Raw genomic sequence first — 14,198 nt, forward strand, 5'->3', positions numbered from 1 at the left:
CAGGTGCCCAGACCTGACAAACTAGCCGGTCCCTGGACCTTTGAGCTCTTCCGGGAGCTGCGTGGGTCTCCTCCCTACCAGGCTCAGGCCCCGCCCTCCCCGAGTAGTAGGGGGTCTCTCTGGGGGACTTCTCCCAGAATGGGGTGGGGGTGTGTGTGTATATGATCTTAAAGCTTCCCCTAGGGAGGTAGGGCGGGGCGGGGCAGCCGGCTACGAAGGCCCAGGATATAAGGGCGGAGGCGCCGTTTTCAGACCCGGCCAGCCCACCATGCACGCCCACCGGCTCCCCTTCCTTCTTCTGCACATCTGGTGGGCCCTCCTCCAGGCGGGCGCCGCTACAGTAGCCCCTCTACCCTTACGTACGAGGGGACAGGCCTCGTCACCGTCCCCTCTCGCGTATATGCTGAGCCTCTACCGTGACCCTCCCCGGGCAGACATCATCCGCAGCCTGCAGGCCCAAGGTAGGCTGCCCTACACCGCTGCGCACCCCGGGGCGCCTCGGGTCCCCTCCTACCACCGGCCTCGGAAGGGCGCTGGAGTCGCCTGGGGGCTGCGGATCCGTGCGGGGGACGCCGCCGTGGGGGACATGCCCGTGATCTCGGAGGGCGCGTTGGGGGTCTGGGGGTGACTGCACGTCTGCGTTGGCTCGGGCGCAGGGTTAGTGGGTGGCGGGATTGTGGTGCTCCAGGTGTGTCCCGGACGGAGACCTCTGGGTTCGGGGTCTTAGGGGTAAAGCGCGGTACTGTAAGTGGGAGCCTGATTGTGCCATTTTTTATCTCTGTGGTTTTGTTAAATTACGTAATTTCGGGCGTCTCAGTTTGCGCACCTGTAGAATAGGAATAAGAGTACCTCCCTCCTAAGTCTGTAGTGACCCCCACCCAAAAACACCCGCTCATAAATCTAGGTGACAAAGCAAAAAACAAACAAAAAACCCGCTTAGCACAAAAGCAGGCATGGCAATAAATGGCCCTTAGTATTGCCACAATTATTTTGTTTTGTCGAGTTTTTTTTTTTTTCTTCTCGTGAGGGTGAACGGGCATCCGGGTCTGGCGTTGAGAGTGTCTCAGGAGGAGAGCAGGCTTGGAAACCGGGTCCCAAGCGTGTCACACCAGGCATGCGCGTTCAGAGATCTGGGATTAGAGATGGGACGCCCCAAAGTCGAGAACTGAGTCACGTTTGGGTACGGAGGCTAGGCTGAGGAGGTGTCAGCGTCCCGGGTCACGCCGGCCTCAGGCCTGGATTTAGAGGGGGTCTGGGGGAGCCCGTGACCACGGTGACCTGGGAGTTTCGCCCTCCAGGACAGCAGAGCCTGTCTGCGCGCCGGGCGCGGCGGGCACGTGGGTGTTGCGCAGAGGGAGCCCCTCCCCGCGAGGCCCCCTGACCCCGCGCAATCCACATCCTGGGCTGGGGAGGGGAGCCCTGCCGCCCCGCGCCCCCCGCCGCTGCCAGGGCTAGACGGCCCTCCCCGGGGCCGAGGCGAAATCCACATCCGATAATCTGATCTGACTGCCGCCCGCCGACCCCTTGAGGTCCGTGGGTGGGGGCTCCTAGGGCCCTCGCCTGCCTAGTCTCGGGTCAGACAGCTCGTGACCCTCTCCGGAAGGGTCATCCGGGGACCGGCCGGACTAGGGACACCCCGGGGAGCGGGGCAATTTGAAAGTGCTCTGCTCCGCCACCAGAAAGCTGCGGGGGTGGGGGAGGGGGTATTGGGGGTGCGGCGGCTGTGCAAAGCGGAAGGTTCTTCAGTTCCTTTTTCCGGAGGGTTCCAGAAGGGTGGCTGGTCTTCCTGGGACTGGAGAACTGGGTTTCGGTCCCTCAAACCCTGCTTCCCAATTTCCTTTGTGTCCCTGAAACTTCAGTTGATTTCTCTACTTTGTTTCCTCTTTTGTAAAACGGAGCTGGCTTTCTTTCTGCTTCATTTGTGTGTGCATAGTAAGATATATACATAACAAAAATCGACCAGTTTACCCATTTTCAAGTGTCCAGCCGTATTAAGTACATTCACACTTGCGAACTGGCTTCACTCTGACAAAGCAGTGAGAGGAGCCTGCCTGGAGGGAGCCGGGCAAGGGGTGTCCTAGCGCGGCTCCGTTCCTTTCTGGGGTTATTTGCAAGCCGCACTCGGACGGTATGAAGTGGATGTTGGATGGAGCCTCACCAAATTGGCTTTGCATCTGTGTCTGTCACTGTTTAACCAGTTCCACGCAGGACGTTGAGTTTCTCATCCACAGAATGGAGGTGAAGGTGGGGAGGATTTAAAGGAGACAGTGTTTATAAAACACTTGGCATGAGGGTGGTCAAAATGGCATTTATTGTATAAATGGGAGATAGTTCCACACACCACGCCCCCCCCCCCCCGGCCCCGGGGAGAGCATTCTTAGCTTTTGTGAGGCATCAGTGACCCTCAGAAAGGTTAGCGCCCCTATTCTAAGATGAATGGAAGCCAGATCTAGGAGGCCCTATGTATCAGTGCTGTGTCCCAGGGGGCCCTTGGCAGGGGATGGGGTTGTGGAGTCTCAGACTCCTCAGCAGAAGCAGTCATTTCCCTGCCTGCCCGCCCTCCACACACGCGGCCCATCCCGGTAACCGATGACTCCGTTCCCCCGTCCAGGTCCCTGTCTACCACCACCTTCACTCCTAACTCTGGGCTGGGCAAAGGCGGTCGGTTAACGACGGCCAGTGTACATTGCGCTTTGGTGTCTGTGCTAGATAAAGCACTTCATGCACTTCTCAGTAAATCAGGGGTGGATATTATCACCACCTCCCTTTTACAGAGAGGGAAACTGAGGCTCAGAGAAGGTCTCAAATATTAACCTGCCCAATGTTAAACAGCAAATGGCAGAATTCAAACCATCGCTGGAGACAACAGGGCCCCTGCTCTTAGCCACTGAGCTGAATGCCTTCCTGAAAAAGGCCATTTGTGGATACTTGAGATAATATGTTGACTCCTGGTGCTTGTGGCTGGGAGTTGCTACATGTCCCACCTAATCCCCAGGGGGGCCAGGTGGTGCTCCAATGGGCAGCAGGTAATGTCACCCTCCTCCCCACACCTCTGGGGAGAGTTGCTAGTCTGGGGCCGGTTATTGCCCCCTGCAGGTGCTAATGAGGAGGGAAGTGGAAATAAAGTGAAAAGGGGCAGCCAGGGACCGGCTGGGAGAAGCCGCCAGAGGCTGGGCCTGGGCAGTGCCCCTTCCAATGCAGGCTGGGTTTCCCGAGAAATCCACTTACTGTCTGACCCAACAGGTTCTGCGAGACAATAAAACAAACAAACACACCAACAAACACACTGTTATGTGATCTGCCCGGAAGGACTGAACTCAAAGATTTAGGATCTATGCAGAAAGGGTTACTGTTTGTGTTTCTAATGAATAACCCTTGACTTTTATTTAGCAATAAACCCTCAAACCTCTTCACTTCCCTGGGTCTGATAATGCAGGGATGAGCAAGGCATTCCCATTACAAGAAGACATTGGGCTGGAAAAAGTTAAAGATCACTGTTAGGTGACCTGAAAATTTATAAATCCAGCCATTCCCAGACATCAGACCAAATTAGTCCAGGACTAAAATAAATGGAATGTGCTTCCTGTTCCTTTTCGTCCATTCTGGGCTTAGTTGTGTTGGGTGAGGGGAACAGGGCCGTTCGTGCGCGTGTGCTGTGTCTGTCCGGGGTGTGTGGGTGAGCTGGGGCAGGAGAGAGGGGGAGCGCCCTGCAGGTAAAGAGGAGAAACCACTGGGCGGGAAGTGTGAGGTCAGCGCAAAGCCAAGCTTAGAATGCCGTGGGGAGCCCATTTGTAAGGTTGCCAGAACCTCCTGAAGTTTCTGCCCCCATCTTGAGGAACAGGCCAGGAAGAGGGCAGCCAGCCTTTGGTTTCTGTTGCCTGCGCCCCTCTGAGAGCTCGGAGCCTTTCCATAATATGCATACCAACTTCATCGTGCCGGTGAAACAGGCCGCCCTTTCTAATGAGAAAATGGAACCTGGGAAGGTGACCGGCTCCAGGGTTAGGGGGTAAGCTGGAAGCCCACGGTTTAGGTCAAAAAGCTCAGAGCATGGCCTTAGGCTGCGTGGGAGGAGGAGACAAACTCGTCCAAGTTTTACCAGTTGTTCTCTGGCTTCAGAGTGTCTTGCGGGGGGGGGGGGGGTAGCAAAACAGTGGTTTGGAGATTGGGCTTTTCAGCTAGGCAAATCCAGGTTTCTTCCTGGCTCTGCCACCTTCCAAGAATAAAACCTTAAGCAGGAAATTTCCGTTCTCTGAGCCTCAGTTGTCTTCATCTCTAAAATGGGTTCAATAACATTCCCGAATCATAGGGTCAAGGAGAGGATTAAGAGAGGTGATTCGTCTAAGGGGAGAGCTCAGACGGGAGCTGTGGTTCTTGCATCGGCTGAGACTGCAGGGGGCCCCGCTCACCTGGCTCCCTTCCTGTGTTTTTTTTCTGCCCAGATGTGGAGGTGAACGGGCAGAACTGGACCTTTGCTTTTGACTTCTCCTTCCTGAGCCAAAAAGAGGATCTGGAGTGGGCTGAGCTCCGGCTGCAGCCGTCCAGCCCTGTGGACCTTTCCCCTGATGTCCCGCTCTCCGTTGAGATTTTCCACCAGCCAAAGCTGGAGGCGGATCAGGACCCAGACAGCTGTCCGGAACGTCTTCGGATGGAACTGTTCACTGTCACTCTGTCCCAGGTTACCTTTTCCTCAGGCAGCATGGTCCTGGAGGTGACCAGGCCACTCTCCAAGTGGCTGAAGCACCCGGGGGAGCTGAAGGAGCAGATGTCCAGTTTGGCAAGAGAGTGTTGGCAGCAGCCTCCCACACCACCTGTCGCCAACGCGCTCCTCCTGCTGTACTCCAACGTCTCTCCTGAGCAGAAGAGGCTGGGTGGCCCCACCTTGCTGTGGGAAGCTGAGAGCTCCTGGCGGGCCCAGGAGGGACAGCTCTTCCGGGAGAGGGGCAGGAGGCACCCTCGACATCCTTTGCCTGACAGAAGCCAACTGTGTCGGAAGGTCAAGTTCCAGGTGGACTTCAACTTGATTGGCTGGGGCGCCTGGATCATCTACCCCAAGCAGTACAATGCCTACCGCTGTGAGGGCGAGTGTCCTAACCCCGTGGGGGAGGAGTTCCATCCGACAAACCACGCATACATCCAGGTGCGGTGCCAGAGCCCGGAGGGGAGGGCAGGGCAGGGGAGGGGAGGGGAGGGGAGAGCAGGCAGTCCGGGGGAGAAGAGGCTGCCCTGCAGGGTCAGGGGCACAGCACTCCAGCTTTGCTATTACATGACTGTGTTCATTCCTGCACAGTTATTCAAGCACCTACCAGGGGCTGGGCCAGGTGCCAGGGCCAAAGGATATAGAGATGACCAATGACAGCATCCTCAGACAGCCTCCATGAAGTTGTGCCCCTTGGGGAGCATTGAACACATTGCTTTCCTGGGACTTTTTCCATGCCTTTCATCAAATTATGAGTGGCAGGTAGAGACTAGAGGGTCTCATATCCTCCCCAACCCTGCCATTCTAGGAAAGAAAGTTCAGAATCTAGAGTTTAGAAATAGAGAGGCCTGGATTTGATTCCTACTTGTTCACTGTGCCATACTGATCAACTTGCTTACTCTCTCTGATCCTCAGTTTCCCCACCTGAAAGTTGGGATAGCAGAGCCATATTTCATAGGGATGCTATAGGGTTAAGTGAGATGGTACGTATACTGCACGTACAATAGCTGGCAGCTGACAGGCATGTTTGATGCCTGTCAAACTTCCTCAGACTGGAAGTCTGTGGTTCACTGATGAAATGGGGGCCACATTTATGGGGCCATGGTTGAGATAATACTATTCCAGCTGCTGAACTTTTGCTGCTTAAAATAGTTAGAAAGGTCATAGGCTACCATCGGATGCCCGTAATCAGCCTAAGTTCTAGAAGGTGGTGGAGGGAAAGGAATGGAAGGAGAATGAGATGGAGAAAGTAGAGAATAGAGGGTAATAGAGAGGCCCTGTTGTAATAGGTGGCCCTGCCCTGCTCTCAAAGGTCATAAGGGACCAGCGTGTTTTTATTTACTCTGAGAAGCCTAGACTGAGAATCCCTTGGGCCTCTAGTGCATCCTCCATGCCAAGCCTCAGGCAGGGTTCAGAGGCTCTGGAGAGCACGTGAGCTGACCTTGTGCAAGGGAGGCGCTGGTGGGAGCCAGCTCCTTAGAGGACCTGTCCTGGGGAAAGGCCCTCATGAACCTCCGCTGGCCCCGCTTCACTCCACCAACCCACCTGCAGCAGATCAGAGGGAACCAAGGAGAAACCCAGATACTCCCAGTTGCCAACTCTGACCTGAAAAGATGTCAGTGTGTCACAGGGACAGGGCAGCACCCAGTCCCAGAATGCCAAGGGGTTGTTACCTTTTCTCCCATTGACTCTTTGCCCTCTCTGGGCAACAAAGAAAATCCCACAAGAATTTCTACACGACTCTCTTCTGCCTCATATTTTTAGAACTAAACCAGCAGTTTCTTGGAATATTTTTAAAACTGGTATTCACTCTAGACCATAACAATAGGAGAATGGATAATTTAGCTACTGTCCTACCCGGAAAGAGCTTTTAGGATCTTCTGTTGAAAAGATGCTTAAAAAAAGAGAGTTACTTAGAAGTTGGAGTTGATAATGTATTGCCATGCTGATTGCTTTGTGAAAACAACTTTCTTCAATCTTTGCACCCAGAAAGTGATTTAGATTCTATCTTTTTTTACCCTTTACCCAGAAATGACACTGTTCTGACCCTGCTGTTGGGATATGAATTGACCCCTCTCTCCCGTCCCTTTCACAGAGTCTGCTGAAACGGTACCAGCCCCACCGAGTGCCTTCCACCTGCTGTGCCCCAGTGAAGACCAGGCCCCTGAGCATGCTGTACGTGGACAATGGCAGAGTCCTTCTAGACCATCACAGAGACATGATTGTGGAAGAGTGTGGGTGCCTTTGAGGAGATCCTGGAGGGGTGCTGGGTTTGCCTGTACCTTGGAAGGTTGGGAAGCTCCTGGAAGACATGATAACCATCTGTCCCAAAGAGGAGGAATACAGGGGGAAGGCGGCTCTGTCCACCAGACCAGAGGAGGAACGGCTGCCCAGCCTGTGAACGAAGGCCCTGCGGAGTCCGGCTAAACATATAGGCCATCGGGAGAGGGAGGAGGAAGCTGTGAGGCAGACTTGCTGGGTTTTCTCTTTACTGAACAGATAGCGGCAAGGAAGAGCACTAATCCAAGAGTTCTTTACCGGACTTTTAAAGCTGTGAACCCCCAGAAATTGTATGTAAAAATAGAGGCATAAATGCATTTTTGAGGTGCGATAAAGTTGTTTACAACTTTTATGTATTCTAGAAAGTGGCCTTTGATACCCCCACCCCCAGAGATTAAGCATCACTGTGTTAAATTAAAAAGTCAGGTGCTCTCATTGCCTCAGGCTGGCTTAGGGCGCCGCACATCTTTCTGACTGGCCAGTAGTAATCTGTTGGCCTTGTCCAGGCTCCCTGAAGTGGATCTCTGCTAATGAGTTGTATGGACAATAAAGCCATTGTCTAGTTCTTCTGGGCCAGCTGGTGCCTTTGAAGGAAGAGGCAGGAACTCGTCCAAGAAAACTGGTCACGTTGGACTGCAGAAGCCGGAGCCCTCAAGACACCCTCGCGTCAGTCTGCTTTGGCAGACACAATCTGAGGCTATTAAACTTGGTGACAGTTTACCTCCATCTCTTAATGCTTACTGTTAATGAGGCCCCTGAGCTTCCTACCCAGTAGGGTGAAAGCCCTGCCCTGGGTGACAGATTTGGGTTATGATCACAGCTCAGCCACTGAGAAGCTGTGTGGCCCTTATCCCTCAGGTGAGTAATTCACTGCTCAGCCTCATCCTGGGGCATGGAAGCAGGTGGATCCTAATGTATTCCTGTGCAATGTCTGCTGGAAGGCTCAGGAGAGCCATGAGCTTTAAGCCAGACTGTCCTCTGGTCTTTACCCCCATCTCCCTATAAAGCCTGCTTGGCCCAGGGTTCTAAGATTGGCTTAATTTCAAGTTTCTCATAGCAGCACAACAAAAGGAACACAAGTTTACTTAGGAGGCTCTCCCATCAAACACATGTCTTTGCCTTCTGGATGAAAAGGCCCTAAAGCCAGCAATTCTGCATTTCTCTTACCAGCATTGCCAAAACAGGAATGAAAGACACACACACACACACACACACACAGACACACCATACACACACACCCCCACCCCCCCCACGGCAGGGTTAGGAGGCCATTTTGTCAGGAATGTGAAGCCACAGTAATTCTGCCCCTGCTTTCCCAAGAAGCCCATTGACTTGGGCTCCAACCAGCCTTTGGAAAATGATGTCAATCACATGAGGACACTTGCTGAGTTTAGATATTCAACTGCAGCCTTGCTTGCCCAGGCAGGGGTTGGCTAGGCTAGAGCCAGGCCTGGGCCTGGGAAACCTCAAAACCCTGATTCAGCAACAAAGCTGATCAAGCTGCTCTGTGTCGTGGAGTGGAAATAGACCTGCCCTAACTACAATTCATGATCACGTTAGGATTCTGCATCTGACTCTACTTAGAAAACAGTGGTGCTAGGGAGGCCCGGTGAGGTCAGCTTTTGTCCCATCCTTTCCTAAATGAAGCCCCAGAGAGGCCTAGTGACCTGACTACACAGCTAGGAGTGGCTCTGGTCTCCGGAGCCCCAGGGGCACTGCCCTTCATAGCTTTTAGAGGTCTTTGCCCCCTAGCTTTGGATCAGGGCTATAGCCTTTGGAATCAGACGTGAAGCCTAATTCCACTACCAAATCGATTATCTTGGGAGAGAAAATTCCATCCTTGGGCTTTAGAGCATCTTTGTTAAGTAGGTGCCAAATAGTTGTTCTCTGGTTGGGGCCAGGACAGCAAAAGGTCAAGTTATTTGTGGCTGCAGCTTGTGGGAGTACTCAGTTAGCAGCTCTGACAGAGGACAAACCTCACTGACAACAAGGCATCGCCTCATCCCAAGCAGAAGACGCAGGCACGAAGGAGTGAAATCTGCTTTGCTGACCCCTGCTGAGAGGTCGGGTTACATCAGCAGCAGGGGCATTCTGCTGCCTGGCCAGAGGCACCTGGGGCCAAGCCTAGCAACACAACTCCATGGTCTGCACCCTGTGTACTGGTGAATGCTTTGTTAAGTCAGGAAATACTACCTCTGAGAACCGAGTTCTGCCCTAACCGCGGGGCCCAAGAGGGAGCTTTGATAGAGTAGCCAGAGGTACCGGTATTTTACCTTGCTCTGAAGGCAAAGGTCTACTATTGTTTCTATGGCAATGCCACGTCAGTAGGTAAGTTGGAGAAACTATGCATTACTCTCCTTGGCTGGGGAAGTGGGTGGTGGCCTGGCAGTAGGTAGGAATGGCAAAAAGAAAAATGAGAAACAAACATAGGACACAGAGGAGTTGGGAAGCAGTTGTGACTCACATAGGACCATAGGGGTTTAAATCAATTTTGTAAAGCCTCCCCTTTTATTAGCAGCAAAACCCTTACCCCTCTATCTGAAATTGCTTGAGGTTAATGTCTTACTGCCTTTAGGGCAGAGTAAAGGACCTATGAAAGTGCTTTCAAAATTATTTGGCCCCACCTTTCCTAAAGAGATTATTTAGTCTTTCTGGAGGTCCTACCGCCAGATGGTAGCTGAAGTCCACAAGCCCGTTCCATTCTGGAACTTGCACTCTGGGGAAAAGGAGACCCCGCTATCCAAGTTCTGGTTTCACGCCAACTGAGCTGCGCTTGAGCCCTTTGATGAAATGTACAAGGCACTGGGCTAAGTGCTTCCCACAGTCTTACCTGAGCCTCACAACCACCTGGTAAAGACAAGGCTGAGACTGACTCCTCTTGGCAAGAACGCGGCTCCTACGCAGCAGAGCTGAAATCCAGACTGTTACCCAAAGCCTGTGCTAAACCTGGGCTGTCCTGAGAGGAACACATCTCAAGTCTACAGGTTTATTCTGTGGACTTGTTTACTGCATCTAAAACATGAAAGGACCGAATTCTTGCTCTCTATACTAGTATGTGAACCCCACTGAATTAATAATAGCAAGGAATCTGAGGCTCATGCAGCAGAGCCTGGTTTATTTTAAGACATCAGATATGATGGATTTCTAACAAGTGCTCCTGAGAGGCAGCGGCAGCCCTCTTCAGGAAAAGCCGTTAGGGCTTCCTCGAGGCTGGCGCCCATGGTTTTCTTCTACATCCAGCCCCAGCATATGTACCTGCACCTCCGAGCTCTGAAGGAACACGTCGCCTTCTTGCATATATGGGGCCGAAATGGCAGTCAGTGCTCCCCAAACGTCTAGAACGGACACCTGAAGTGGCCGAATGCTTTTACCTATCTTCTCACCAGTCAGGACTGCCAGAATGTGAAACCAACAGGATTTCACCTGGAATTTTAAAAAATTACATAGAACAGCAAGTTGATATTCAAGATCTTTATTGATTCAACTGTAACAGCAACCATTGGTAAGAATTTATTTTTTTCCCCCGATTTCCAAACACCTTCTGGTTTGGAAGGACAGTTAGACAAAAACAAAACAAACAAAAAACCCCAAAACAACTAATCACACAGGACTGCCTCAGGGCTACATGGTACCCTCTGCGATCCATTCATGACAGTGAAATGGATGGCGGGGTGGGGTGGGGGCGCGGGGGCCGGGGCATCAGAGGATGAAGGGAAGATCCGAGAAAGAACTGGCAGTCTCCGCTTTTCCATTCAGAATGGTTGGAACTGGGTCGCTGGTGTCACTAAGACAGGGAAGGACATTTTTTAATATATAAAATATTTTAAAGGTGATTAAAATGGACATCTGAATATATGAGTATCCATTGGGCTCTCCTCGCCCAGGTGGAGACGGGCTCCCTCTTCAGGAGGCAAGGCACTGGCTCACAGCAGAGATGCGGACACAGCAGGAACAGCATGGCTCACCTGCATGAGTCGTCCCTCATCTCCGTGGTGTTCCTTCCCCACTCTCCCGGTTTCAAGTAAAAATTACCCTTGGCCAGGACTGGGTTTTTGCCCCTTGCCCCCACTCCTTCTAAGATGGAGAGGGATTGAAATGGGGCAAAAATGGATATTCTGTGCTAGATTCATGGAATTCCCTAAGTTTGAAGTATCTAGGAATTCTGGTTTTAAGAACTGACAAGAGCTCCCTTTGCAAATTTCAACATGGCCAAATGATTATCGAGCATTGCGGCATCTCTCAGCCAGCCTCTCACTCACAGAACGGTGGCAGGGGCGGAGTTCAAGCACCTCCCAATATGTGTTTTCATCTCAATAGCATTTTCCATCAGGTATCCATGCAGTGATCTGCTAGCGCTGCACACAGATGTTAAGCAAACAGAAACCACTGACCATCTGAACAGGGCCTTGAAAGACTTAAATCTAAGCTTTGCCAAAAGGTATCAACTTATAGGACTAACCCAAAGAAATTTAAGTTCTGGAGGGTGAGAAGGGTGACATAAATGATTGTTTGAAAAAAATATGCATGTATCAATCACCCTCAGTCTTCAGTAAAACATTTTTGTGACCTAGCCTCAAAGAAACCCCAACACTAAACTGGAAAATCATTACTAGAACAGGGAATGCCCCTGGGGTATAAGCATTCTAAAGAACTGAGACCCAGATGTCTCAATGATCTCAATGATTTCATCTTTTATTAAAAGCTGAGAGGTAAAGAACCTGGGGCAGGGGGTGTAGTATGTGTGATAACCATGCCCCATCCCCCAAGTCCAGACAGAAACTGCCCTCCCAAAGAAACAATGCTTCTTTAAAACAAATACTGCACCATCCCAGGGGTCATGGGTGGGTGATTGGGTTTCGCAGATTAATAAATAGCTGCCTGTATGCATGTAGTCCAGAAACATGCCAAGAAGGGAAAGTTCTGACACAAATGAAGGCACTGGGCCACCTCTTTCAAGGAAACTGCAAAGGGCTGACTCGCTGGCTCAAGCAGCCAAGATGCTTGATACCTCACTGAGGATCCAAGATGAGGAGAAAGGAAAAAGGTTCAGTTTCTGGGATATTGCTGTCAGTACGATGAGCCCCTTACACCAGTGGCCTTGAGTCAAAGCAGGCGCTCAATACATACTGGCTGAATGATGGACTACGGAGATGATACCTACACAATTTAGCAAGCTGCATTCTAATGGAAATGTTTGAACTGGGAAGGTAAGTCCTGACAATCCCAAAGAGCTGGTAACCCTAATAGCAAAATAAAACACCGTCTATGTTGACTCCACCTTAAGATCAGGAGGAAAGGCAAAATTCATGTGAAGGTGCTTTAAAGATGAGTTCTTTACTTCTGGAAGAAATAATTTTTTTCTCATAGCTGCCTCAGTAGCAGTGTTTTATTCAAGTCTATTCTAAAGCAAGCAGTGCTGCAGATAAGAAAGTGCTGGGGAGAAGCAGAGTGTAAATCCATACAAGAGTCTACATATTTGAGATGTCTGAAATCTCTGAAAACTTAGTTGGGCATAGGTGCCACGCACACACAGCAGACATTCACTAAGAATGTGTTGAACCGATGAGCCTCATCTAAGTTTCTCTCAAGGGTGAAGACAGGACTGGTTCTTTTTAAAAACCCATTTCCATCAAGAAGCCCAGGACTAGGAGGATGCAGAGTTAACCTGTACACCGACTTAAAGGAACAGGGAAGCAAAGACATTTCTAATTCCCAGATGTTCCCTACTTTGACAAGTAGCTTCTTGGGTGACACCTGACCCAAGTCTGTTTCGGCTGTGGTAGCTGAAGTCCAGGTGTCAAGCATCGACTCTGGTGGACGTGGTCCAGGTGCTATCATCTCTTGCGCCCTGAATCTGAACCCTAAAGCAACAGGGCTACAGATAAGAAAATGCTGGTGAGAGGCAGAATGTAAATACATTCAAGATGAGTTCTTGTATGGCTTCTCTTCAGCTCATTAACCCAACATCTAATTCACATTTGCTCCCTTTGCTGGACAAACTTGGCTCCAATTAAGTCAGCTTTAGTGGATCGGCTAGAAGCACCCAGTTCCCTTCGTCAATTCCTGGCTAGGAGGAATAGCAAGTAAGTGGTTTTGAGTCTCACAAACACCAAACCTAGAACTTACAAAGCAGCATCTACGGGCTGCTGGCAGTCAGGCAAGTGTATAGTATTATGTTCTGGGAACTGCCATATCCAGCCACTCAAAATCAGCAGGTATCTTTGAGGAAAGTCTGTCTTCTCTTCCAGTTTGGTGACACATATCTTAGAGAACTGTTTTTAGGAGCAACATCTCTCTCAATAGATCATCTAGTTTAAACCTAACCACCACCTCCATTAACTTGGTTTCATCCTGTTAGGGATGAAGTGGCTTTAAGCTATATCCACCAGTTCTTTGATATTGCTCCATTCAGTAGGTGGTGTACTTCTCTCTTTTGAGTGCAGGCTGGGCTTAGCGGCTTACTTCTAAGGAATGGAATAAGGAAGTAAAAGTGTGTACTTTCAAAGACTGTAGATAAAAGGCACTGCAAATTCCTCCTTGTCCCCCCCCCCCGGTCACTCAGTCAGGGGGACGGCAGCTGCCATGGTGTGTGGACACTCACAATGCCCTACACAAAGACCCACATGGGGAGAAACTGAGGCATCCTGCCAACAACCACACGGAGAGACCTTAGAAGTGGATTCTCTAGCTCCAGATGACTGCAGACCCTGCCAACATCTTGACTGTAGCTTTCTGACACTGACACTCCTGTGCCAAAACCATGCTGCTAAGCTGCTTCTAATTCCTAACCTACAGAAACTGACAGATGACATTTGCTCTTTTGAGACTGTAAGTTTGGGGGTAATTACACAGCAGGTGGAAGGACAAAACTCTTGGCTTGGAAGCCCAATACTTCTAAGCCAATTTCTCTACAACTGTGCCTTTGAGAATGTGATAGCTATCTAAATAGTATGAGGAAGTGGTGGGCTCAAGAAACCACACTATAAAGGCAGAACCATGAGAATGCATGTCTCCTGCTGGAATATGGAGGAAGAGGTCATTAAGATGGACTGTCCCCAGAAATGTGGAATCATGATTTCCTCATTAAAAGAAAAATACAAGCACTCACTAAGATTTTAAGAACCATCTCACTCAAAAGATACCCTAAAGGTGTTCCCTCCTCAAGAAAAGCCAGGATAGACATTTAAGGCCTCACCCAAGTTTCCTTCCAAACATCCAGAAG

At 50.7% G+C, this 14,198-nt stretch overlaps 1 protein-coding gene across 1 annotated transcript; it reads left to right on the top strand.

Annotated features, from left to right (window-relative positions):
* The first annotated feature begins 268 nt into the window (after positions 1-268).
* NODAL (nodal growth differentiation factor) lies at positions 269-7,361 on the top strand. Its single transcript, XM_054572422.1, has 3 exons — positions 269-461; positions 4,440-5,137; positions 6,792-7,361. The coding sequence occupies exons 1-3, from the start codon at positions 269-271 to the stop codon at positions 6,942-6,944; spliced, it is 1,044 nt and encodes a 347-aa protein (XP_054428397.1). The 3' UTR covers positions 6,945-7,361.
* The last annotated feature ends 6,837 nt before the right edge of the window (positions 7,362-14,198 follow it).

Source organism: Pteronotus mesoamericanus, unplaced genomic scaffold, assembly GCF_021234165.1.
Source record: "Pteronotus mesoamericanus isolate MK-2021 breed Mesoamerican mustached bat unplaced genomic scaffold, CSHL_Meso_final contig_24, whole genome shotgun sequence".
NCBI lineage: Eukaryota > Metazoa > Chordata > Mammalia > Chiroptera > Mormoopidae > Pteronotus > Pteronotus mesoamericanus.